Genomic DNA, 26,807 nt, shown 5'->3' on the forward strand with positions numbered 1-26,807 from the left:
TCCAATCAGGATAAGTTCCAGATCCACTCTGACCATAGTCGAGCATAAAAAAAGAAGAACAAATGAGCTTTATTTAAAAGAAACTTTATTTCCCAATTAAAAACTTACATTAATTGTTTACACTTTTTTTTTACTTGTGCTGAGAGAGGGGAAAAAAATATACAATTTAGTGTATTTAATTTAATATAGTGTTACTTGATAAAAAATAAAATCTGAAAATATTGCGGAAGTAAAAAACAAACAAAAAACATTGTGTATTTTCAAGTATCGTTGATTAGTGTTGCGCAAAGATGAATGAAAGCTTGATACAGCAGTGAAAGTTCTGAGACAATCTCAAGTACAAACAGTGAAACTGTAACGCTCTCTTTTGCTATATAATCATGGTTAATTCACAGTGATAAAGTTGCTATCTAGACTACTGTAGATAATACAAATTTTATACAAAAATATTTAATACTTAATAGAACAGAGTATGTTCAGATTCAGCAGCTCTTAGAGATGAAGCCCTACAAATATTCTAGGCACATTAATTTCCAGGACCTTGGATAGTGCTCTTGTGTTATTATAAACCATTTAGACTCAATGTTGTGTTCGACTAAGTACCTTCTTATAAAGCAACTTGAGTACATTCTAATAAAATCATGATCGGACTCAACATCTTTCGTTCTACGGCTCTGAACGTCCTCTTTGTTTCAGTTCTGTGGTATATGTTCTTGGGAAAACATGAATGTTCAGAGAGTAGAGCGTCAGAGATCATCGTTTATGGAAGAGTATATCCCAGCTGTCTCTCCATCGCAGTGCGTTCAGCTGCTCTGGGGTGAGCTCAGGCTGGCCGTATGTGAGAGGGCTGAAGGTGCGATAGCAAATATACACCGAGCACAAAGCTGCCAGGATTACTCCACCAAATGCCTTCTGGTGCCAAGGAGATCTGGGGGGAGTAGAAAAAGATGAGTTTCTACACAAGCAGTTCTGAGAAAACATTGGTGACGAACATAACATTTCTCTCCAGAGTCACCTCAGTGTGTGAGTGTACAGGTGCTCCACAACAACAGGGATCTGCAGAATTTGGAAAGTGAGAGCTGGGAGATAGTGGTACAGAAACAGTGTTTTCTCCATCAGAAAGAAGGGCAGGTAATTGACAGCCCATCCTCCAGAGCACACAACACCCGCCAGCACCAGCTGCTCCCAAGAGGCTAAACGTGGGCAGAGCAAAGTGTAAAAAAATAAACAGGAGTTAAAAGATCAGCCATGATCCACAACAGTTCTCACAAAGCCAGTGCGTGACATATTTTCTATAATGGGTGATGTTTCTTTATATAATGTGACCTTTATATAATATAATATAAGGCCATGTACCACTTTACTTATATCAGAATGGAATTTAACCTGCACAAAGTATAAATCACCACAACTATTTTGTTCTGCAATTTACTTTCAAAACATCATACAAATTTGTACATAAAGCAATATCATTACATTTGGAATATTTAAAAATGTCTCTTTTTTTATTGTTAAACAAAGTCAGGCCTTCAAATAATTTGTCAAAATATTATGTAACGGATTTAAAATCATTTATGCAATTATCCAATTAGTCAATTCTTCCTCAAGGAGTTTTCCTTGCCACAGGATTGCTCATGAGAGATATATTTACACATTTAAAATTTATATCCTGAATGTATTTCTTTCTGTAAAGCTGCTTCGAGACAATGTCCATTATTAAAAGCGCTATACAAATTGAATTGAATTGAATAATTGGTCATGCTCAGTACTAGCGTGGTGGTCCTAATAAAGTTGCTGTGTGTGTATATAATCAAAGGGAATACAGTGCCCTCCATTAATATTGGCAGCTGTGGTAAATATGAGCAAAGATGGCTGTGAAAATTTGCCTTTATTGTTTAAAACTCTTCATCTTTTATTCAAAAAAATTCACAGAAATATGCTGTTCGCGTGGATATCAAACAATTGTACGTGGGCTACAGATCATAAGGATAAAAATTAGGGCAAACAAATCAATGCTTCCCATAAATAAAGGAACACAAATATAAAGTAGTTGTAGCTTCTTTTTTTTTTATTTCTTTAAATTTTATTTAGCTTTTTAGATGGGAAATTAATACAAACAGTATCACTATTTTCACCTCAGATGCAACCTACCTTCAGGGATGTCCTCTATTTTCCGCCGTCGTCTCAGCAGATAAGTTAAAAACAGGACCGCGTAAACGAGAAGTGCAAGGTTTGCAAGCGTCCAAGTGACTATGTTTCCTATCAAGTGGATTTGGGCCTGGAGGAAATGATGGGAGAGGATTACATATTATACACAAGAATATATTACAGACTGTCCACAAGACTGTATAGACGAACGTATAAAGAACATACATTACTTGATGGATGAAGCCAGTATGCGATGTTGGTATCCATGGTGATCCATTCCAAGGGTAAGGAGCTGTATTTGTGTTCTGACTCTTCATTTCTTACAGTCAGCATCTTCCACTGTCACAAGAAATATTTTAAGCAACTCAAACTCACAGAAGTTCATAAAAATCATACTGTCTGATTCATTATCACCTGCAGTTCCATGAACTTAGCCATGAACGTGAGGTTTCTGCTGAAGTCAACATGAGTAGGGGACTTGAGCTCAAGTTCTCTCTCCTGCTGTTCCTGACCTGTGTCCATAACACAACAGAACGATTAGCTCGAACCAGTCTGGCCATTCTCCTCTTACCTCTCTCTTCAATAAAGTATTTCCACCCATGTTTTTTGTACGTTTCTGTGTAAAATCTAGAGACTGTTGTGTGTGAAAATCCCAGGAGATCGGCAGTGTCTGAAATACTCAAACCGGCCCGGCTGCAACCGTCAACCACGCCATATGCCATGATTAAAGCCACAGAGATTACACTTTTTCCTCATTCTGATGTTTGATGTGAACATTAACTGAAGCTCTTGACCTGTATCTGCATGGCTGCGTTCCTATTAAAGCGGCCGGTGAGTGTATATAACTCGTGTATACAAATCTAGACGCTAGGGACGTAACTGAATATGAAGACGTGCATCAGAATGAACAGATCATGTGTTCTAAACTAGTACAAATACTGATGCGAATGGGAGGTGCTCTAGTCACGGTGTCATGGTGGTTTAAATTACACTAATAGTTTGTTTATATTCTGGGAAACCAAACCAAAAATTTAAAAAATTAATTTTTAGAAAATACGGCAGGCAGGTACAAACAAAAATAATAACTATGCAAATGTGATTTTAAAAAACAAACAGTCTTATTCATATCTCTAGTTAAGACGTATTATGAACTCGAGTGATGTAGCTGAGGCTGAGGAATCCTCAAAGCCTTTTCACACACCATGCTGCCATCTGCACCTGGGTTTTCTCGTTCGGACCACACCCATTTCTGGTCTAAATCCGGATAAAGATACAGACAAATACAGATAGCAATCTGGCCCAAAGACTTTCTCTTACTTCTGCCATAACGATGCTCTTCAACGTTCCACACACCACTCTGCTGGTAGCCTTTATATATCTTATCACCCACCACCTCCAGCTGATTAAACCCCCACTCTGGAAGAGACGCTCCACTCAGCTACAGAAGAAGCAGAAAGTGTCTTTTCGTTTATAGTAATTTATGATCTTATAGCGAGGTAGTTCTGTTAAATGCATAAAATAGAAATAGCTATATAGTATAAACACAAACCTTCAGCACTGCAGAAGTGTTGACGTGGATGAGCCGCACCTCTGACAGAATAGTCTTCCACACGTCTCGGTCAGACTCACGGTTTGTGATGTCCTGAGAAACAGACAGAAAAACCTTCTCAGTTTTCACTATAAAGGTGAGCACCTAAACAGCTCAGTATATAAGTTATATGTATTATTATATAGTTATTTTTTGAGCCCCCTTCTGCCTGCTGGGAGAATTACAATTACAATGCATTGACCAGCCTTCCCTCCCCCTCATTAACCCCACACCATGGCCATGCCTTCTGAATTGCCTTTATAAAAAAAATTTTTTTAAAAGAGCGGCGCGTAGCAGGTTTGTTTCCACTCTGGGCGGGGCTTATTTCCTGTCTGGAAATGTTAAAAGATGGTCAAATTGCCAAAACTAGCCAGCAACCTGACTTTTTATCAATCCAGGTTACTCACCACTCTCCAGAGATTCTGGGCTGGCATGGACACATTGAAGTCAATGTAGGCAGACACTTCCTGCGAGTGAGGGCTCATGGGAGCTGCAACATCATGCCTAGGAGTATATGATTTTTCATATTACTTTTGTGCAAACTGACTGCCTGAAATCTTTCAGTTAAGAATATGAACATGGAGTTCAGTTACGTGTTGAGGAATCGTGAGGTCATGCCGTGCAGCAGCTGTATCACGTCGCCTTGTCTGACGGGTCTGGGTGGACTGCTCACCACAAGGCTCTGCCTGGAAAATCAATCAATTCATATCACAGAATTACACAAAACTCGCACCCTGCATTACGCAGGCCCCGTTTCACTTAGACCTGCAGAATGTTTTGCAAGTTGGAGATCGTGCATACTTTCTTGGATCTTTGATAATCCACCAGTTGTTGACGTCTTTGAAAGGGTAGCACGTCACCTGCTGCTGGTGCGAGCTGCCACGCCCATTTTCATATCTGCACACAGTTAGACAGAGGAAAGCATTACTGCATGTAATCCAGACAGTTACAAGATTGGACTTTAATGTTTGGATTTCTTTATGTGTGTGGATTTCTCGAGTTAATACCGAAGTCTGGAGAAAATTTCATGTGAATAACCTCTTTGGAAATATAGTTACTGAAAAAAAATGTTGACGCGTTCAATACTTATTTCCTCCACTGTACATAAGAATGGTGCTAATAATTAATGTAACAAATTCAAGACGTCTTACCTGATTGGATAGTTGGCCTTGTGAGAATGAAGCCAGCATGGAACAGGTTTGCTGGAAACACTGCGAAGAGTCACTTGGGAACCGAACGCCACCTCCAGAGGCTGACCCTGAGTGATCCTGGCCAGGCCACCCTGTTTATTACAGAATGACCAATCCTAAATCCACGAGTTAATAACGATGTTAGATCCTGACTCTAGTATAGTTTTCAAGTAAGATGTTTGATAGCCAGGAGAGTATCTGACTAGAGTAACCTCGCCGCTGTGGACTGCTTCACACTTTTGTGGCAGGCATTTTCCCCTGCATCTGAGAAAAATCGACATCGCCCATTGAATCTTCCGACCTGTCTGCTTCACACCCAAATGCTTTTATCTGTACCCAAAATAACCACTTGCCGTCGGACCAACCGGCAGAGACCGACCACCTGTGCACCTAATACGCTCCATTGGCCAGCAAACTATCATATAAACTCTATCTTCCATACAGCAATGTGCTCCTGATCTTTACTGCAAAGTTCCTGAGGACTCTCTACAGCAAAACGTCTGCATTCTAACACATTCTCACAAAGATAAAAGTCGCTGAATTTCAAACACAGATGGGTCCACAAGTCTGAGTCTACAGCTGAAAAATAGCAGAAAGGTTTATGCCACTGATAATGTTAATATTTAAGTAAATACTATTTAAAACTGAGGCAAGTGCATTCTTAACTTTTAACACTGTAAATCCTTAAACCAAGTTGAAATCTCTCAAAATCCAATTTACAATCTTTTTTTTTTTTAAATGGTTGTTACACCACACATTTCATCTAAATACTAACATCCACCCGAATACATGGAGTTTTTGGTTGTTCTAATGCTGACATTAACTTCCCATATTAAAATACTATTAAAAATAATTTTGCAGTAGCCCTATTTATAATCCTTGGATCTATTACACCTTGTTAAATTCTTGGATTTATTACACTTTTCATCATTTATACTTACTCTTTGTGTAATATAATATGCTTGAATCATTCCTATTTTGGAATAAAATATTACGTAATACAAAAAAAAAAGATTATTATTATTATTATTATTATTATAATTAAAGGAATTTATGCTGGAAATGTCTGGAAAATGGCATTATTCCAGCCCCATAGACAACAATGGGAAATCTTTAACCCCCCACCAAATGTGTCCAATTGTTCGGCATGGTCCAGAGAATCAGAAAATCCCATTTGGATGTTACCCATTGGGAATTACCCATCGGGATTCAGAATGCACACTAATGTAACATGAGTCTTGAGTAGCAAACAGAGACACTGTTTGGGTTTACTATCTCCACAGGAAATCTTCGGCACCTAACTAGCTCCAAATGAGTTACGCTCCAACAAACGCGCATACACATTTCCCCCTCTGAGGCTGTGAAGCCTCATACACTACCTTAATTAAGCGGGTATCTGTGGAGGAACTGGTTCTGCCGCACCCCATGGCCGTCCCCCGCTAGCTGTCGGAGGATTACTCTAACAAGGCCATAATCCCTGCGCCCGTCGTCCCCGTAATCCAATGGGTCCCTTACATTAACCACTTCTACGCAACACTGATCCGAACAGGAGCTGAGGAGTTTTTGTAGACCTGGTGGGAGACGTGCTAGTGTTGTGCGCCCTGGGGTCTCATAGTAGATTGGCAGCTGGAGAATGGGCCTTAGGACCCCCCTACATCCACTTTGCGCCGGACATGTGTAGATGTACCTAGCCATAACTCTTAACCCTTAACTTACTTCTCCTTTTAACTATGTATATATATATATCTCATTTCGAATTTAACTACCTTGATTATACGTTTGTTTGCCTACATCGATTATAAGATTAACTGAGTTCCTCTAATCATTTATTACTACTACTACTGCCATACGTATGAGTACACTACAGTAACTAACTACTTGATCTACACGTCCCTATCTTTCTCAACTAGGCCTGTCAGCCCACAGTTTTGTATTTGTCGGGACCTGCAGATTCTTGCTTCCCCTCAAAAACCAAACCCCAGTCTTTCGCAGTCAGGGGTGGGCGAAAAAACCTCTTACGAGGAAAAATTCCCACCCTGCCAGCACCATGTGCTCAGCAGCACCATTATACTTTTCTGTGCCTGATTGCGTCACACTTTTTTGCCCATCACATTACATGTCATGTCACATATCACAGCATTTTATAACACTCGGCATAACAGTCTCTATCGGCAGTATCCCTCTGTATTCCAGTTGTCTTCGGCTCAAGCACTTTACGTACTGTAGAGAACCACCCTTTGGGGAGAGGTTAGGCTAGCACTTACACCCAGGGTATGGATCATCACATCTTCTTCTCACCCCTCAGGGTTCAGTAGATCTGCAACACAAATGAACATATAGAAAACACCAATAGGTCCCGTTTGTCTCGGATAGGCCCATTACCTTGCCACTACCTTGTACAAACGGGTCCTTGCGCCCCCTTTCCCATCAGTCCTGGCTCATGTCCCGTCTCATGCTCTCGTAGACGCTGGTGTTGCTGCTGTCACTGCTCATTGACCCCTGTCTGTCGCTGCTGTCGCTGCTCATTGACCCCCGTCGCATGGTCTCAATCACCACCCCCCGTTGAGGCGGTAACGCCTCACCCTTAACAACATACTGGCCAGAAAAGGAGGCTGAGGACATCACCATCCGCCGTGCGCAGGGGATCACACAGCAGGCCACCAGAGCCATAAGGAGAAGGAGGACGAACAGGGACGCTCCCAAGCGGGTCAGGGTAGCAGTCCAATCTCCAGAAAGAAACCAGGAGAGCCACGGCGGGAGGCGGAGACTAGACCCAAAGCCGGAGTTAGCCGCTTGCTCCGTCTGGAGGGCTTGTAGTTGGCCCAGGACCTTGGAGAGGGCTCCCTCAGAACCAGTGTGCAAAGGGATTGCAGCACAGCACTCGGGACCAATCATAGTACAGACACCTTCCTCCGGGGCCCGCATCTGGTCCAGGACAAAACGGTTCTGAGCAGCCATGAGGGAAGTGGCATGGAGCTGATCACGGACCAGTCCGAGAGCACTCAGTGAGTAGTTAATGAAGCGTTGCTCGTTGTACCACATGTAATTAATCCATGCCACGTTGCGGTTGATCTGCACGGCCGGGAGCAAAATAGACGCTACACCACTGCCAACGGCCTCCATGGCTCTGTAGCGAGCAGGAACGCCAACGGGGGTACCCCCAAAGTCAAGATGGACGGTCTCATCAGCAGCCCAGTCAGAATAGTTCGCTGCATCAGCGTCACGGACATACTGAGTCCATTGGGCCACGTCGCGGCGTGAACGGGACCGGCCGGATGACGGTCGGTCAGCCACCAACAAAACACGGGTCTTACCATCCAACCTAACCGGGGCGCAGCATCCCTGCCACTCCGCAGGCAAGGTCTGGCGTACACGTTGGCCCCCGCAAAACCAGAACACATCCGCAAGGGGAACAGTACCACCACTAAGATCAGGTAGGGGAATTACCACGTTGGGGGTGCATGGGGGTGAATCACAAACAGAGGGGGTTTCAATTTGCACATCATTAGCGAACAGGGAGACATTACATCGGGCAGACATATTTCCCACAGGATATACGCCAACCGAGGAGCAGAGGCAGATGGGAAAGAACGAGGGCAGAGATGGTTGGACGCGGACAAAAGTCGACACTTGAGTGGTTACAGGGTGAAACAGGCATGAGGAGCTTGCATTGTGCATCCACAATGGGCCAAAATCAGCCGAAAGGGCCCCAAGGAGGCACACAGTAGGACACAAAAAATCAACGGAATAGGGGTTGGTGAGACATTCTTTGAGGTTCCCCATAGGCAGCATAAAATGGGGGGTGAGGCTACGATCATGACATACGAGACACGAGCGATCCGTCACAGATCGAGCAGTGTGGACCATCCATGCCATATACATGTTACTCTGCTCCTCCGTGAGCGAAGTGTTAGCGGTAGAGATTGAATAATATTGTAATTTCATTAATTTATGTGCGAGCGGAGTTGACATCGGGGCAATGAGGAGGGGGTGGAGAGCCCGGGATGCGAAGGGTGACCCTGTACTATCATGGTAAGAACATGCCGTAGCCAAGCAAAGGAACGGTAGCCACAGGGGGCCAATCGTGGGCAGCTCGAAGGAGCACCTACTCGTCCGTGCCCTACCAGTAATTCTAAGATGTCCTACGCGAATCTCCACAGACCGAGCTGGGGAGAAAGTGAATGAGGCCAAATAGGGACTTCTCCCAATCAGGGACTCTTCATGGGCGAGTCTAAGGAGAGCTAACGCGCACATCGAGCTACAGGAACCTATAGTGGAGCCAGGGGCCGTCCAGGATCGAACACGCCTAATACGAGGATAGAGGGCTGTGCGGGAAGTAGCAGTCGCTAGTGGGCGTAATGTATGATAGGAATCCAGGGCATTTCTTTTAAACATTGGGTCGTAGAAAAAGAAAAAGAGTACTATTAGCCCTGCTGTAAAAATCAGTTTACCCACATACGTGCTACTATTCTGTGGAGCTTGTTCCACCGGTCCCCTCCGGAACCGGGGGTAGGGGAGTGCGCAAGGATTCATGCGGAGACTGACGTTCAGGAGTAAGCTCGGGTAAGTTCAACTGTGCTGCTAGAGACTGTAGCGTATCTGAGTTGATTAGGCTCAGAGGCAAAGCGGTGTCGTCAAGGTCCTGACAGAAAGTGGCGAATGTAGACAGAAAATCCTCCGTTGGTGGGGTTACAACTTCCTGTGGGCAGATAACTACACCCGTCACTTCTATTTGGGGCGTGAGAACGGTGAGGCTACTGGCATCAGACTGAGACAGTCTATCGAGTTTTTCCACAGCTCGCCGCTTATTCTGGGCTCGAGTGCCGTAGGCAGGGCTCAGGGATGCACCCGAATCACTGTCACTATCAGTGAACACCACTGCCCCAGTGGGCTTCCTTGTACTGTCTAGTCTTGAGGTCGATGGTTGTTCGTCGGTAGTGTCTTGCAGTAGCGGTCCCTTACCTGGTTCGGCGCTGCTGCAGTGGTTCAAGTGATACCAGTAATTCCTCCCCTCTACTTTCACAGCCGTGGGGGTTGCAGCGACCACGGTGAATGGTCCTTCCCGACGTCCCGCAAGGGGGCTCTTTCTCTTGAAAACACGAATGTACACCTGGTCCCCCGGTGCCACTAGGCGCACGTCCTCCCGTACCTCGCTCTCTCCATGGACTGCCTCACGAACCTGTGAATACAGATGTCTATGGATTTTGGTGAGGGTTCGCACATAATCCTGCATTTCGTCCTCCAATTGTGCCAAAGACGGCCCTGTGTATGGACCTCGGGTGAATGCCATAGGCATTGGGCGCCCAGTAAGCATTTCATGAGGAGTCAAGTGCGTCATACGATTGGTCTGAGAACGCATCTTCATTAAGGCCAGTGGTAAGGCCTGTACCCAGTTCAGGCGAGAGCTCTCGCATATTTTTGCCAGTTTATTAACTAGGGTACCATTCACTCGTTCTACCATGCCCTGGGATTGAGGATGATACACACATCCTAGCTTATGATCTATCCCCAAGGCAGATGCCACATTGTCAATGACGTTATTCACAAAGTGGGTACCGTTGTCCGAACTCAGAAAATCTGGAATACCGAACCGGGGAATGACTTCGCGACATAAAAATTTAGCCGCGGTCCTTGCATCTTCCTTGGAAGTTGCAGTTGCTTCCACCCACCTGCTGAAGCGGTCTACTACTACTAGAATGTAGCGCTTCCCTTCTTTCCGGTTGTCTGCTCCCATGTCTACATAATCCATCATTATATGCCGGAATGGCCCTGTCGGCGGGGGAATATGTCCTAAAGGAACAGTGAAGTTCTTTCGCACATTGTTCTTGATACACACTTCACATCTATTCAACGCATAGTCCACCATACTGGCCAGAAATGGGGACCACCATTCCTGACGGATTTTTCGGATTGTTTCGGTTCTATGGGCATGATCCAAGCCATGGGCTTCTTTGATCAAGAGCGGGAGGTAACTGGCTGGGGCTATACACAATCCTTCTATGCTGCGCCACAATCCAGTACCCGCCTCTTTTCTCGCCCCCCGTTTTATCCACGCCGATACTTCAGCCACACCTGCGGTGTTCTGCAGCTCCACCAAGTGGGCTACATTGTCTACCTGCGGATGCCGCATCGGACTTTCCCCAGGCTGAGTTAGGGCCATCATCTGCCCCGGCCCTACGGCAGCTTTCTTAGCTGCCTCATCCGCCAGTGAGTTCCCTTTAGTGATAAAGGAGTCATCGGTCCTATGTGCCCTGCATTTCACTACAGCTAATTTTGCAGGCAATGTCATAGCATATAGTAAATCTGAAATCGCCTCCCCGTGGGTCACGGCGGTCCCATCTGCCCGCTGGAATCCCCTTTGAGCCCAGATTGGTCCAAACACATGGCAGACTCCATGAGCATAGGCTGAGTCCGTATATATATTGCAACTCTCATTACGGCCCAAATTACATGCAGCTGTCAACGCCCGTAGTTCAGCTAGCTGGGCCGAGCAGGGTTGGGGGAGCGGAACACTCATCACTACCTCAAACGTCGCCGGGTTTTGTCGAGCTTCTACTACTGCCAACCCAGCCTTATTGCCCGTATCAGTACGATAACAGGAACCGTCCACAAAATACGTATGCTTAGCATTATCAATAGGGCAGTTCTCCAAATCTGAACGTGCTTTCAAAAATATCTCTGATACTGCTACGCACTCATGGGGTACACCATCTATCGGGGTTACCAGTTTATCGGCCGGATTCACCGTGGTGCACCGTTCTATGGTGAGCTCCGGGGCTGACAGAATGGAGTCATATCCTGTTCGACGGGAGTTCGTTATCACAAAGGTCTGACTCGTTAGGAGCGCATGCAGTGCATGGGTCGTATATAATGTAACTGGGTGCCCCATGGTGATTGAGGACGCTTTCTGATATGCAAATGCGGCCGCTGCCAAAGACCGATAACAGGGGGGCATCCCTTTTTCCACGTTATCAAGAGCCGTGCTGTAATAGGAGATGGCCTGTTTTCCCATCCCTTGTTGCTGCTGAGTTAGGACGGCCGATGCGTACCCCTTTCTTTCGGATACATAGAGGTGAAAAGGTTTGCTATAATCTGGGTTAGCCAATGCAGGAGCGGTTATTAAGGCCATTTTAATATCTGCGAGTGCAGCTAGAGCTTCAGGAGTCCAGACGAGGGGGGCATTTGGCTGTGATTGGTCTGCTGCCTTAATCATATCCCGTAATGGTTGGACCCTTAGCGCGAACTCACATATCCATGGACGACTGAACCCCGCCATTCCTAGAAATGCCAACATCTGTCGCACGGTGGTTGGCTGTGGGGCCTTGCGTATGGCCTCTACATGCTTTGGTGCTATAGTACGGCTTTCTCCCTCTAACACACGACCTAGGTATTCCACCTTTTGTCTACAAAATTGCAACTTTTCTTTACTTACTTTGTGGCCATTTTCGGCCAACATTCTTAGAACCTTTAGAGAGTCGTGCTGGCATTGCTCTTTAGACGCACTACAAATCAAAAGGTCGTCGACATATTGCAAGATGGTGCTACGGCACTCCAGGGCTGAGAGGTCTTGAGCCAGTACCTGATTAAATATGGATGGGCTTTCACAGTATCCCTGCGGAAGTCTAGTGTATGTGTACTGCTGCCCTTCGTATGTGAAAGCAAACAAATGCTGTGAGTCTGGGTGCAGTGGCACGCTAAAAAATGCTGAGCATAAATCTATGACAGTATACCATTTGGTCCCTTCTGGAATGTTCGACAATAGGGTGTGTGGGTCTGGCACTACTGGTGTTTCCGGTATCACAATTTGATTAATAGCACGCAAATCATGTACTAGCCTCCACTTCTCTGAGTCAGGTTTTCTAACTGGAAAAATGGGGGTATTGCACTGACTTCGCGTGGAGATTAGAACTCCGGCCTCTACCAATCCGTGTATTGTGGGCCGTATGCCTTCTCTAGCTTGCACTGACAACGGATACTGTTTCTGGTAGGGCAACCTTGCATTCTCTTTTACCTTAATCTGAGCTAGGTCGGCGGATTTAACCAACCCTACGTCGGTCGGATGTTTTGTCCATAGCTGTTCTGGAATAGTTTTCAGTATTTCCTCATTGTCCTGATCTTTTGCTGCCTTAACTGCCATTTGTAAACCACTCCGGTCCGTGTTCGTGCATATGCAGACACTAGTGGCCACGGCGGTATCAACTGCTGTTACTGAGATTCGCACAAACTTTCCATCAGGCGACTTGTGCAAGGATGGATTGGTAGTTGGCTTCCACTCTTGTACTTCTTTTGCCTGCCCTATCATTGGCTCTACCTCTTCCCGTTCCAGGCCTTTGGTGACCATGAGTGTGACATGGGGCGCTGTCCCTTCCGGCTGATACCAGTTAGCGATTCTATCTGGGAGTTTTATAATAGCCGCCACTCCCTGTGGGCCGCTTATTATTTCCATGGTTTTAATGTCCATTACTTGTCCCTGTTCCATGTCCTCCCAAAGCTGAGCATATTCCTGGTCTCGTCCACCGTCATCATGTTTAATAGTGCAATATAAAGGGGCCTCCACTTCGGTGCAATCGGGCCGCATGTACTGTAACCATGGTTTCCATTCTGCGTATCTGTGCCAGAGTTCCGGGTTAGCTGGATCGGACATCTCTAGCCAGTATACCATCCTCACATTACGGACGGTGCTAGGTGGCTCGTGCAACAGTAAGAATTGTGTGGATATTGATTTGGGGAACGTCACCCAAATCCCAGTCGCTTCGCACTGTATCTGAGCTCCCAACTTACACAGGGCATCACGTCCCAGTAAGTTAACAGGCGCTCCTGGCGAATATAACAGTGGTGCTTGTATTGTCACACCATCCAGAGATAGTTCTTGAGGCTCGGTGAATCGTAAGGTCTGTATTTTTCCTGAGAAGCCCATAGTTTGAATAGCCTTACAGGTGAGGGGGAGCTGTGAACCTTCTTTCCCTATACTTGAATATGTAGCTCCAGTGTCGATCATAAAAGGTGCTTGCAAGGTGTTTCCGATCGTCACTGTAACAGTTGGCTCTTGTTCTGGATGCAGTGTGGTGACAGACTGCATGAGCTCCCCCCCGGGCTTCTCTCGGCCTCCTCAACTCTGGCTGGGTCCCGGCTCCCCATAGGGGCCATACATGGGGCCACCTTGGGGTACTGGGGGTAGCGGTTGGCACCGAGGTGGCATTCCATAGCTCTCCGGTGCTCTCGGTCCAAGCACCTGACCTCTTCTTTCAGCCCTATCCACGCGGTCTCCCCAAGTTGGTCGTGGGACACGTGGACAATTTCTCCTGAAGTGGCTAGGATCACCGCATCCCCAACACCCTTCAGTTGCCATATTTGGCCTTGGCAAAACTCGACCCCGTCCGTATCCTCGTCCCCTCCCCCAGGCAGGTGGCATTCCCGGGTGCATGGGGGCCCTCATATGATATATGTAATCCATCTGGTCGGGGTGCAGCATAGTAGTTATGTGTGGGAGTTGCTGTTGTGGGTGGGCCTGGTATCCATTGGCCAACAGCATAGGGTCAGCCTGTGCTGGGGCTGACGCTTGTGTATGGGGCACCATCACTGCCGCTTGTTTAATGTGTTCCCTCCTCCGTTCCTTCTCTTCCTGTTTAGTCCTGGTCAGTTCGCCGAGCTGTGCTTTATAGAGTTGGCTCATTAGGGTTTCAGTGGCATCTTTAGCTTCTTTTTTCAGCTTCCTGTGTTGCTCCACGTGATGGGTCACATGTGCCAGAAATGAAGCCCATTCCATTGCGTTGAGCCCCACCACTTCCTCTAACTTCTTCTGTACCTCCCCAGGGAGAGCCTTCTTCAATAGCAGTTTGAACAGTCCCACACTTGCCACTGAATCGTCCCATTTGGCACCCGTTTCATCCCTCCATTTATCTTGAAACTTTTGTATGAAGGTTATCACGTTTTCTTCGTCTTTCAGTTTTATATTTTCAAGCTTCCCAGGGTCCATCTTAGCAGGATACATACTCCTCACAGCATCCCATATTTCTTGTCGGTATAGGCCAAACGGGATGGCATCAGCCTTGGGGTCGTCTATCAAATCCCTGTGTTCTGCCCCATCGAAAATTTCTTCAGCCCGTCCCTTGCCCACTGTTTGGCAGAGAATGGCTTTGATATCGCCTATCGCCAGGTGCTGTCCTGATGTTTTTTCCTCAAACTGTGTAATCCATTTCTGCCCCCCTTCACACATGTTGGGTAATCGTTGGATCAGGCCCGTTAGGTCCATGAAACTCCAGGGTGCATAATGTAGGGCTTTTCCTTTAACCATGAGGGGCATCTGAGTAAGGCTGGGCTCCGACTGGGAGCGGGCATGCGCCAAGCACGCTGTGACACCAGGTTTGAATCTCACTGGGGGCCTCAGGCTTTCCCTGTTCCGTAGTGTTCTAGCTCCTCTAAGCTTCAAATCGTCCAAGTCCTCCTCCTCATTGACGTCTTGTTCAACTTTTCCTTCGTTGTCTGTTTCAGCCCCCTCGCTCTCAGTCCCCACTTGGTCGTCCAGTTCCATGTCTGAACTTACTTGCTTCTTCTTCTGCTGGTGATATATTAGGACTTTTGAGGCCTTACTCAGGCTTTTCACATGTTTTCCTGCTGACTGGTTCAGTGCTCTTCCCGACCTTTGTGATTTTGACTCTCCCAAACGCGGCTTGTGCGCATACTTATTTTTCACAGCAGTCGCCATTTGGAACGCTTGACCTGCGAGATTTTTCAATTCATCCATTTTACCCACGCCGTATGATATCCCGTCCTCTAGCCGTCGAATCCTGCCCTCCAATTCCTTATCCTCCTCGACAGCATATGGGGAGAGCACCACATCCCCCTCTATACGGACCATCCGCCCCACATTGTCTCTCGGCTCACTTTTTCCTCCTCCTTTAGTATGTGGAGCCCCTCGTGCTCCATTTCCACCCTCGTGCCCTCTCTCGCTCCGACAACTTTCTTGATTGCCCCTGGTCCCATGCCCCTCCTGCTCCTGTATTTCCTCCAGTTCCTTGTCTTTGTGCTTGTGCACCATCGGCCGTGACCCTGGCCTCGGGGTGCTAGTGCTGGGGGGAATCTCCCTGTGCTCCGGCCACCCCGGAGTGCGGGTCCAGTTTTTCATATACTCCTGTAGTTCCCTGTCCCTCTCCTTGTTGCCTACCTGTGGGAGGTCCAGCCGTGGGCTTTCGCTCTCGACCGGGGTTCTATCCTCGTATCCGGCAGCTCCTTCGTCCATTTTGATACGTTCTTCATCCTCCCGCATGCGATGACTCATTCTTTGGTATCCGGTGAATGTTCCCTTTATGTCCACCTCAGTTTCCTTCCATTCATCTTCTCTGTCTTCCAGGTCTTGCATCATGTAGAGCCCGGCGGGTGGGGCACTTCCGACAGGTCTCACTGGAGGGCGGTACTGAGGATTATATGAGGGCGGGGCCTCGGCCAATTCCTCCTGAATGGCTTCTTTTATCTTTTTTCCTAGGCTTGCTTCCCTTTCTTCTTTCTTCCGTATCACCGCCTCTTTTCGTTCTCTCTGCCGCCTATCCTTCTCCTTCTCTTCTTTCCCTGCCTCCACAAACCAGTCCACTATCTTCTCTGTCTTCACACATTTCTCCCTCACTCTCAAGCCTTTTTTCTGTTCATTCCATACAGCTAATCTCTCTTTCATTATCTGGCATAGCTGTTCATCAAAAGTACCTTCCTCGGGCCATTTCCACTCACCACTAGTCTTCTCACTCCATTTTTTACAATAATGTCTAATGTCCTTCTCATCTGTACAGTGTTTGCTTATCACCCTCTCTATCGGGCTCATCTTTTTCTTACATTCAGCCATAACTCTGGTCGTGTCTCACACCTCTCAGCTCTTAAAGTCGGCCGCACACACCCCCCAAATCCACTAAGTTATGCCTCACAGCCAAATGTTTTCCTCCTACCTTGTCCGTTGTTCCCACCTGCTTAGCCTATCTCGTACCGATTTATGCCCGCTTTTCCCTTCCGTCGGTACTTGGCCCAGCCAGCCTCCCTAGGGACTCACATACACTCAAAGTACATACACTCAATTTACTTATGATAATTAATTAATTAAGTTAAATAATTCAATTACTCTTATAAGTTTTAAGTTTAACTTTAGGTAATTCACACACAACAGACAATTCTTACATGTTTACAATATTCTTAGACACACCTTCATAATTTATGGAATATAAATGAAAAGGTCCCAATGGACTGACTCCCTGATTTCTCAACAATTTTGTTATATATTACTGGTCTGGAAGTTCTTATTCACCCAATGGGCAGTCTGACAGATGCCTAAAATATTAAAAACAAAAAAAAATAAATGTTTTTTTTTTTTGTTGTTTTTTTGTTTACAATTCCTGCATGCTCCTCTAGTTTTTTAAAACAGCAGTTATTGATACCAATAAAGTTATAATACACACAGTCACACTCGACTCACAGAAAGTCCATATCAGATTCAAAACATTAAAACAAATTTAAGAACAAAAATCTCACACTGTTCTATATTAGTCAGCTCAATCTGAAGTGCGCACACACACACATTTTTCTTCTTTTCCTTTTTTCCTTTCCACACAGAAGACAGGCCTGCTTGTGCAGATAAGAACAAATAGGAACACACACATACACCCCCCTTTTCTATCAACAACGCAGGCAAGCTCACATACACACATTGTATTCCACATTATTACACTTATTTTACTACATGAAGTTTTCAAAGTATAAAGCACCTCCAAACCAGCTCCGTATGCATGAAGCTTACAGTCATACAAATTAAATCCAACTTTCTCCAAAAAAAATTCTTTTCTCTGAATCTTATCCCACTTATCCAATACAGGTATGGAGCTCATGTTCAGAGCACTAATAAATACATTTTCCCTGTCTCCAAAACTCACACGCTCTCACACTGCACTCATATTATAAGCACATACATTATAAGCACACACATTTGTTAGTACATATTCCATTCATACACCGGGCATGCTGTATTGCACGACCCGGACCTGGGCCCAGGATTTATTCCCCTCTCTATCCAGCCCTGGAATCTAATCTATCTATCTTTTATCTAATCCTTTTCCAGCGGTATTAGGGGTCCCCACCAATGCAGCCGCCACTAGACTGCTAGTCTAGTCTAGTAGCCGGTATCTGGGGTCTGAGGCCTCATTTTTCCACCTGCTTTCTATCCCAGCCCTGGAGAATTTCTCTATTTCTCTTTTTTCTACCTTTTTTCTACCTCCTCCAGCGGTATTGCAGGACTTTCACTCACACAACACATATACCATTTCTTTATTATAATTAAAAAAGTACATTCTATAATCTATACTTCTCTCTTACCTCTTCTCACTCACTCCAGGTTCTTTTGGAGACCCACTTAGTCTTTCTTCCCACCCCGGGGCTTCTCAATCGTAACAACAGACCACTAAAACAGAGCTTTGAAATAACAGGCGTCTGCAATGCCTTTTCCTATACGGCCTGTCTGTTGCTTAGAGAGCGAAGTCCCACGGGAGAGATTCCAGACATATAGATCTTAGCCCAGTCCCATCTGGGTCGCCAAATGTTGGCTCGAATTTAGCCTATTACCCAAAAACATTTAAAGTTCAACTTAGAAGCCAATACTCACATCTACCTCTGAGACCAGTTGGAGATAGAAAAAATACACCAGCCGTGAGTGAGAAGAAGCAAGGGTCCAGCTTTATTGTTTCATTCCACCACACGAGATCCACACCGATGAAAATTCTCAGAAGTGATCCCCCATAACCTGAGCTTAAGCTCCAGTATTTATACTGTATTTACACACTAGATAACCCATAGGTTTCCAGAAAAGGCCTATTTCACTTACCCATAGAATTGAAACCAGTGGTTTTACTTTACACATAAAATCAGAACCCAGGCATTTCCAACAACCCAGGAAACAAAAACCCAGTGTTTCTATTTACCTAGGTTTTCAAAAACCAGGGTTCTCTTTTACCTAGGTTTTCAAAAACCAGGGTTCTCCCTTACCTAGGTCTTCAGAAACCAAGATTCCCATTTCCCTAGGTAAAAAAAATGACGTAAGCAAGACGACTAAACAACCGGGAGGGACCTTGGTCTTATCGTTATCTCGAGGGGGGGGGCAGCCACCCTTATAACTGGCTTTCTTCATGGTTCTCTAAAAATTAAGGCTTTCCTTGCGAGACGAGAATCTTCACCATGAATCATGAGTAAGTTATATTTTCCTTTTTTTCCTGTACTTCTCATTTGTAATTTATTTTCATATTTGCACTATATTTCTTAGTTTATATATATTTATACTACTTGAAAAGCGGTTTACTGTACTTCCAACTTCTTAATATCATTACAGTTCTACTGTCCTGCATATCCTACTATTCTGTTTTTTTATAGAGTTTCTCTATTACTATAAGATATTATTAAAGTTATTCATGTGTGTGTATGAGGAAGAGAGAGTGTGTGTGTATGTATGTTGTGTCTACTTGCCCGCCCTTGACTGTACGAGTGTGTGTGTGTGTGTGTGTGTGTGTGTGTGTGTGTTTTTAGCACTCCTTAGCTCGTACACTTCTTTTTGACTTTTTTGACTATTACTGATCTTAAATTGCTCGTAATTCCAATCTGTCAATGTCCGCCTAATCCCGCTTCTACGTGTCAAGGTGCCCGTTTTTCCTTCTTCTCCCTTATGTTTATTTTATGACATTTTTTATCCACAACAGACACTGTTTGGGTTTACTATCTCCACAGGAAATCTTCGGCACCTAACTAGCTCCAAATGAGTTACGCTCCAACAAACGCGCATACACATGTAGCTCCCCCTACTGACCGGTATGTGCAGCTGTATGTCGGTGTCGAATTTTGTATAGGCATGTACCACTCGCGTTTTCTTCAGAAAATGTCAAATCTAATTAAAGATTGTTATTCTTGGTAGTGAATTCAGATGTTTGGACTCTAATCTACAATTCTGCTTTCTAACTGCAAACCGATTTCTGCTACTAAGAATATGGAACAAATATTAAGCAAAACCATTTTTAAAATTACACAGAGAATGAACTCCTGCATGTGCTGAACACTGACTCAGTGTGAACAGTACCTCTAGACTGGCTTGAAAAGCGCTGCTCATCAGCTGGTCATGTGGCCCGCTGCGGTGCAGTACAGAAAGATGTATGTAGAAAAATCCCAAATACAGAAAAACCGGGAGCACCACTAGGCACAGGAAGCGAGCCACCACCTGCAGCAACACTTTCCCCTGTGGAGGAAGAAAGAGGCAGGATTGTCATGTCACTCAGAAGCCCATTTAGTCAGCTTGCATCAGTAGATGTCTTTGGAAAAAACCAGCTCTGAAGTCTCACATTGCTTAATGTTTTATCTCCAATGACACGCCAGGTGTGAACCGCCGCCAGACTGAGTAGCAGCAAGTAGGTGAACAGACCCATATACTTCACTCTGAGGAAATAAGGCAGATTAAATATTAAGATTATAAGATTAACATTAATATCAACCAGGTATTATGCAGGTGATTATACTCCAATACCCAGGTAAGTAGAAGCACGACTGGCAGTTACAGTACACACACAGTACAGGTGTCAATTTCACGGTTTGAATAATTCACATGTACATATTCAACCATTCCTGTCTATGCTATGTTCTACTTTCAGATGTGTAATGTAAACTCTTATGTCTTCTACACTCTTCAGTCTGTACAGGATTTCGGGGAGGTTCTTTAGTGATTGTCGCGGCCAAAAATGCTCGATTTTGTTGCGACTTTTTTCAAAAATTTGTGATGAGTTTTTTGTCCTTTATTTCGCGGGAAACTACTTGAACTGGCGAAATTGCAATAACACGAAACTGTTTTGCGCGGTCTTTCACAGTGAGGTTTGCTGGTAAATGAGACCTTTCAGCTGTACTCATGTTCGACGCACGTGAATCGAAGAGGGTTTGGGCTGAAAGTGTGTTGTGATGATGTCACATGACACGTCTTGGCCCAAATCAACAGAAAATCTGCAGAATTTTCCTCCAGAATCTAGCAGCTTGCTTGATTGGATTGAAAATCCAAGAGGGACTTATTTATTTATTTATTTATTTATTAAGGATTCCAAATCAATAACATTCATGATAGAATGATTATATTGCCTTGTGGCAATTTTCTTTGCTTGAAAAAACTGAGATCTTTCAGGATTTATGTGATATGAACACAGTGCGGCACTACTGCGACTCTTCATTCTGTCTGTGGTGGTATAAAAGTATTTTATTTCCTCGCGGTGGGCGAGATGACAGAATTATCATATCATAATTGAAGACATTTCTAGGTGAATTGAAATGATGTAGATTTGCTAAGAAACTGCAAGCAAAACAGTAGTGTTGTATTTAAGAAAAAAAAATGATTTCAATGATATTTCATTTAATGTGTACAAAAAAATATATTATAGAACACTCAAAAGGGGGGGGGGGGGGGTCTGTATAAAAGTGTACGATTCTGGACAAAAGAGAGCTGGGAAATTTTAATAAAAAATACTAATCACACCAAGAAAAATGTATCCTGCGATAATGTATCAGGATATTATATACCAATGTTATATTGTCATAACATGAGAGATGTTAAAATTCGGAAAGCATTCTAATTTAAATAGCTTAAATACAAATGTGCCAGTCCTAATACACAGTAAAACTGAGAGATATTGAGTTACTGTAATTAAATGCTTTACTAACCCCACTGCAAACGTACAACTGGCTCCAGAGACGACGAGCCACAACCACCTGCTTAAAGAACTGAAACAACAACAACAACTTATCATTACATACTCAAGACAAATTTCTGTAGTATGACTACCTTGAAGTGACAGCCTTAATCTGAATAGTTTCAGACCATCTGATAGAGTCATTTGTACCTGTTTGGTGCATTGTGGAAGCGCAGGTAAGACACAACAGCAAGCAGCAAGAAAAAGATAAGCACTGACTCCAGGAGCATGAAGCGAGACTGCACGATCAACGAGTTCTCTGTTAAAGAGTTCAAGATTTTTTTAAAAGTGAGCTTTGTTTTTGGCAACTGATACAGAGACGGAAAACTGCATTTACCCAGAATGAGCAGCACGGAAGCTCCGAGTGCAGAGAAATGAGAAAACCCCAGCTCCACCGTGAGGAGGTAGGCGAGGGGCACAGAAAACGACCCGGCCAAAGCAGGTATCACTCGGAGGGTCCATATAGGAATATTACTGGAGTATTCTTAAATAAGCATAACAAGAACAAACAAATGAAAAGAGAGATGAAGCAATAATTACTCTCCTTATTTTCTCATATGAGCTACTCGTGGAAGAACATTTTGTAATATTTTTGACCCAAACCGCATAATGTACACTAAATACTAATCAAAGAGTAGGAAAGAAACAGATGGAAAAATTCTAAATTTGCAAAAACTCTATGAAGGTAAGTAGAATAGAAGTGTAATATATGGTCAGATTTGTGGACAGCTGACCATAACACTCATATGTGCAGATTTAGTCTCTCTTGCTATTCTCTTGTATTTTTTGGCTTGTGCTACACTTTATGGCCAAAAGTTTGTGGACACCTGACCATCATACACCTATATGTGTTTTGTAGAAAATCCCATTCCAGATTAAACCCCACCCCCCACCCCAAATCCCCATGGATGTGGGGATTTGTGTTCATTCAGCCACAGGAGCATTAGTGAGGTCAGGAAACGATGTTGGGTGAGGAGGCCTTGGGTGGAGTAAGTGTTCCCGTTCACCGCAAAGGTGTTCAGTGGGGTTGAGGTCAGGGCTCTCTGCAGAACACTCGATTTCTTAACAAACTTAACAAATAATGTATTTACAATTACAAAAATCCAGAGCGACATGTTTATCTCATTTACACAACTGAGCAGTTGCAGTGGCCGCTTGGCGGTGCTAGGATTTCAACTCACTTCCGATCAGAAGTCCAACATCTTAACCACTGAGCTACCACTTCCCATGTCTTCATGGAGCTCGCTTTGTGCACCGGTGCACTGTCATGCTGGAACAGGTTTGGGCCTCTTAGTTCCAGTGAAGGGAAACTGTAACGCTATAGTGTACAAAGACATCCTAGACAACTGTGTGGTTCCAAATTTGTGGCAACAGTTTGAGGTGTGATGTTCAGGTGTCCACAAACTTTTGGCCATATACTGGCCAGATTATTTCTCTATTTCACCACTTTTGTCACTTATGACAATGAAAGAACATCTGTAAAGCCGAACTCTAATGAAATGTCTTGTTGGTTTCATTCTTTTAAAGTAAGATCATCTAAACGTTTTCACTCGGCTGTATTAAGAGGTTACACAGCTCACCAAAGCAAAAAGCCAAAGCGAAATTCACACATAATTTGGTATTTACCGGCTCCGATTCTGTTCCAGACAAAATTGCCATCGAATCCCCCTAGATAGCCTGTAAAGAGAGACACTTTAACATAACACAGGATTAAATTACTGAACGTAACATCATGATCATGCCCATGAGTGTCATCAGTCATCCAGGTCATTTCGGCTGTGTTTACATTGTGGACTCTAGATGAATAATTCTGACACAGATCTGATGTCCACGTTTACATACCATTCCCCTGCCAAAATGTGCTTTTTACCAGTACCAAAACTGTAGCTGTAGAACGGGAGTGATTCTCTTGTTTACACTGTGATTATCGTGGTCTTTAGCCTCGTCGTAGTTCGCCTTTAAGTCTAAAGTCATTTTATCTTGGTAATTGAGCCATGACTGTATCCCGGTCTGCCACGCCCCCCCCAAAAAACTCCTCATAAACAGCCCTATTTCTGTAGCTATCCTGCAGCTTATTTCATACGGCTGTATTCCCCTAAAAACAACTGATTTCATCTGGACTCCACTGACGACCTTTCATGATTCACGTGCGTCATCTGAGTGCCAATGGATTCATTTTGGCTTAACATCAAAATAACCAGGAGTAAATCTGATGGGAGCGTTTAGATGCGTTTCAAACATCAGATCCGTTTCAGATTTAGAGCCTCATGAATTAAATAGGGAAAAAGTCCGATCCAAGCTGTGTACACATGCATATGTGCACAAGATCCAATCTGTATCAGTAATCAGATTTGTTTTAAAAATTGGATTTCGTCGAGAATTGAGAGAACGCTTCTCAGATAAATACTTCAATGCTTTCAATATTAGACAGAAGTCCAGTAGATGATACGTTCCCAACCCTGGTCCTGAAGTTCACCATGAGTGTTTTCCCTGCTCTGACACACCCACTTCCGCTCAGGAAGTGCTGTTCATTAGCTGATTAGTTAGATCAGGTGTGTTGGGAGCAAGAGAAAACACTCAGATGTGCAGGACAGCGGGTTCTCCTACACCTAAACACTACTAAGAGCTCGGTTCTCACCTCCGAGTGCCAGGATCATGTGTCCAAAAGGTGGTCCACTCTCATCAATGAAAAACACCCTCTTCATGTACAGAGACACAAACTGTCCATAGTAAACCTCGTCAAAGCTGCAGCACAGAGAGCTGTGTGAGATGTGTACACACCGGCAATAGCACATACAGTACAGAGGGATTATATTAGAATGCTGTGGTGTAATAAAACACTCACACGACAGCTCTGGGAAACTGAATGCCGTACAATCTGGTCAGGAGGCCAAAGGCTGTGACTGCAACCAGCAGCACATTAATGTCCACTTTCACCGTCGGGGGTATTTTAACTCTCTGCATGCTGGGAAATACTTCCGGCTTTTACTCGGTTATTAAACAGAGTTTTCCGAATGAATCTGACACACTTCCGGATAAAATGTCTCTGGAGCGGGTCTCACTGCACTTTCGCTCTTTCCCACATTCCCTCTTTCCCTGTACACTGTTCTCCAGCCATTATTTACAGAAGGCTATTTTCATTTCCGGATATTATCATTATAATCATATAGATTCTGACAACGAAACTTTATCGTCTAAATATAAATAGCGTGTAAAAACGATATCAATTTGAAGAAATCCTGTAAGGAAATTGTGGATTTTCCTGTTTAAACGAATGAATAAATAAATAAACAAACTAGATAGCAATGTGCTGGCCAAATTAAGAGTCTGACTTCCGGTGCTTACGATTTCAAAATAAAAGTCTGAATAATCAGGGGCGCATGTTTCTTCTTCTGGATGTCAAGCTTTTGAGCAGTGTGGTCATTATTTTTTTTTTACCTAAAACACTTCATCTAACTCATCAGTTACAGTTGAGTGCAGAAGTTTGTATACCCCATGGTTTCTGAGTGAAAAGTGGAAAACGTTTTGCAATTGATCAGTAAAATCCAAGAAAAAATAAAATCCCAGATGTCATGGTAGTCCAGCAGGTAGTGTTGGCATCTCACAGCTCCACGGTCGCTGGTTCAATCCTGAGGTCAGGTTATGTTTTCTGTGCATGTTCTATGTTTCTGCATGGGTTTCTCCAGCGTCCCAAAACATGCAGGTTTGTTGATTGAGTACATTAAAATGCTTCTAGGTAGGTGTGTGTGTGTGCGCACGCATGGTGCCCTGTGATGGACTGGTGTTCCAATCAGTGTATTCCTGCTTTGCACCCAGTGTTCCTGGGATAGGATCCACCATAACATTGATCGGGATAACGCGGTTACTGAAGATGAATTAATTAATGTGGATGCAATCTATTAACAGCACTCCAAAATGGTAAAAATAAATAAATAAATAAAAAAAAGTAAAGAAAGAAGTAAAAATTTTGCCAAGAACTTTTTCTGTTCTCCAGGCAATCATGACATCTGGAGGAGTTAAGAGTGTACTACTCTAGTGCAGTGATTTTCAAAGTGGGGGCCGCCAGGGGGCACCCGGGGGGCCTCAACAATCTGGTCGGAGCCACCAAGCCCATCCCTCCCACTAGTGTGTTTTCTCTTTCTCAGACAACCACACACACACACACACACACACACACACACACACAATCAACTCCTAATGTAATGTAATACAAAGATGTCAAATGTAATTATTAATTTAAAAGGGGGGGGGGGGTATATTCAGAAGTCTGTATTTTTAATGTGTTTTAAAGATATTTTGCAAAAGGGGGGCCTCGGTCAAATGTTAATGCCATTTGGGGGGCCTTGCCCTGGAAAAGTTTGAGAACCCCTGCTCTAGTGTACATTACTGGAACCTCAGTTAATATGAGTAAAACGTGCTTAATGGTTGCTTAAAATAAGGCAGCACAAAAGGGCCGATTCCTACTGGATAGGCATGCTTGGTGGGTTTGGCCTGTTAACTCATTTATACTCCACAGAAGTCATGGACAACAACAGGAACTCTTGGATGACCACTTTATTCATTATTAAAGACTGTTAAATCAAGCACAAACATCTCAATTAGAATAAGATAATAAAGTCTCAAGGTGCCATTAATTCTGATATGTTTTTGTAAAGAAAATATGTTAAATATTTTTTTTTTAATAAGAATCATCTTCCTTTTTCACTAAATGCTTAGATTTCTGGCACAATTTTTACTCATTTTTATATAGGGTGCCGATACTTCTAGGGTGCATTATACAAGAGATGAAAAGGCACAGATTATTAAAGCAATATGGCCGAGTTGGAACTGATATGGTCACAGGATATGAAAGAGATTAGGCAGTTATTAAGTCAAAGGATGGGGAACAATTTATATTATGTAATATTTATACAACATTTGGACATCTACTAAAAATTTCTATAGTATTATCTTTTTTTTTCCTCAAAGTGTTAATATCCTAACATATGGTAATCAACAATTTTTGTCATTTGTGATGAAGAACCATCTGTTAAACCTAACACACTTCTACAACTGTTATAAATTTATATTCATTTTGCCCTAAGATTATGAAAACATTTGGACTGATCTGGTTTTGGTTTAGTTTGTGTGTTAGAACAGATTATT

General features: G+C 43.9%; 1 protein-coding gene across 2 annotated transcripts; it reads right to left on the reverse strand.

The window, feature by feature from the left end:
• Positions 1 to 68: 68 nt before the first annotated feature.
• pomt1 (protein-O-mannosyltransferase 1) lies at positions 69 to 24,981 on the reverse strand. 2 transcript variants are annotated; one of them, XM_017451966.2, is made up of 19 exons: positions 24,508 to 24,981; positions 24,301 to 24,407; positions 23,289 to 23,339; positions 22,000 to 22,146; positions 21,813 to 21,921; positions 21,634 to 21,693; positions 20,277 to 20,370; positions 20,018 to 20,173; positions 4,888 to 5,018; positions 4,538 to 4,633; positions 4,330 to 4,422; positions 4,144 to 4,240; positions 3,698 to 3,790; positions 3,466 to 3,586; positions 2,563 to 2,660; positions 2,374 to 2,487; positions 2,152 to 2,278; positions 1,016 to 1,193; positions 69 to 928 (listed from the first exon to the last, which is right to left on the reverse strand). In XM_017451966.2, exons 1-19 carry the CDS (start codon positions 24,624 to 24,626, stop codon positions 754 to 756), a joined length of 2,166 nt encoding a protein of 721 aa, XP_017307455.1. In that variant the 5' UTR covers positions 24,627 to 24,981; the 3' UTR covers positions 69 to 753. The 2 variants fall into 2 exon arrangements, with proteins under 2 accessions (XP_017307455.1, XP_053530418.1); XM_053674443.1 differs by lacking the exons at positions 21,813 to 21,921; positions 22,000 to 22,146; positions 24,508 to 24,981 and having other exon boundaries at positions 24,301 to 24,361.
• Positions 24,982 to 26,807: the final 1,826 nt, after the last annotated feature.

The sequence above is a fragment of the Ictalurus punctatus genome, chromosome 22 (genome assembly GCF_001660625.3).
Source record: "Ictalurus punctatus breed USDA103 chromosome 22, Coco_2.0, whole genome shotgun sequence".
Taxonomy (NCBI): domain Eukaryota; kingdom Metazoa; phylum Chordata; class Actinopteri; order Siluriformes; family Ictaluridae; genus Ictalurus; species Ictalurus punctatus.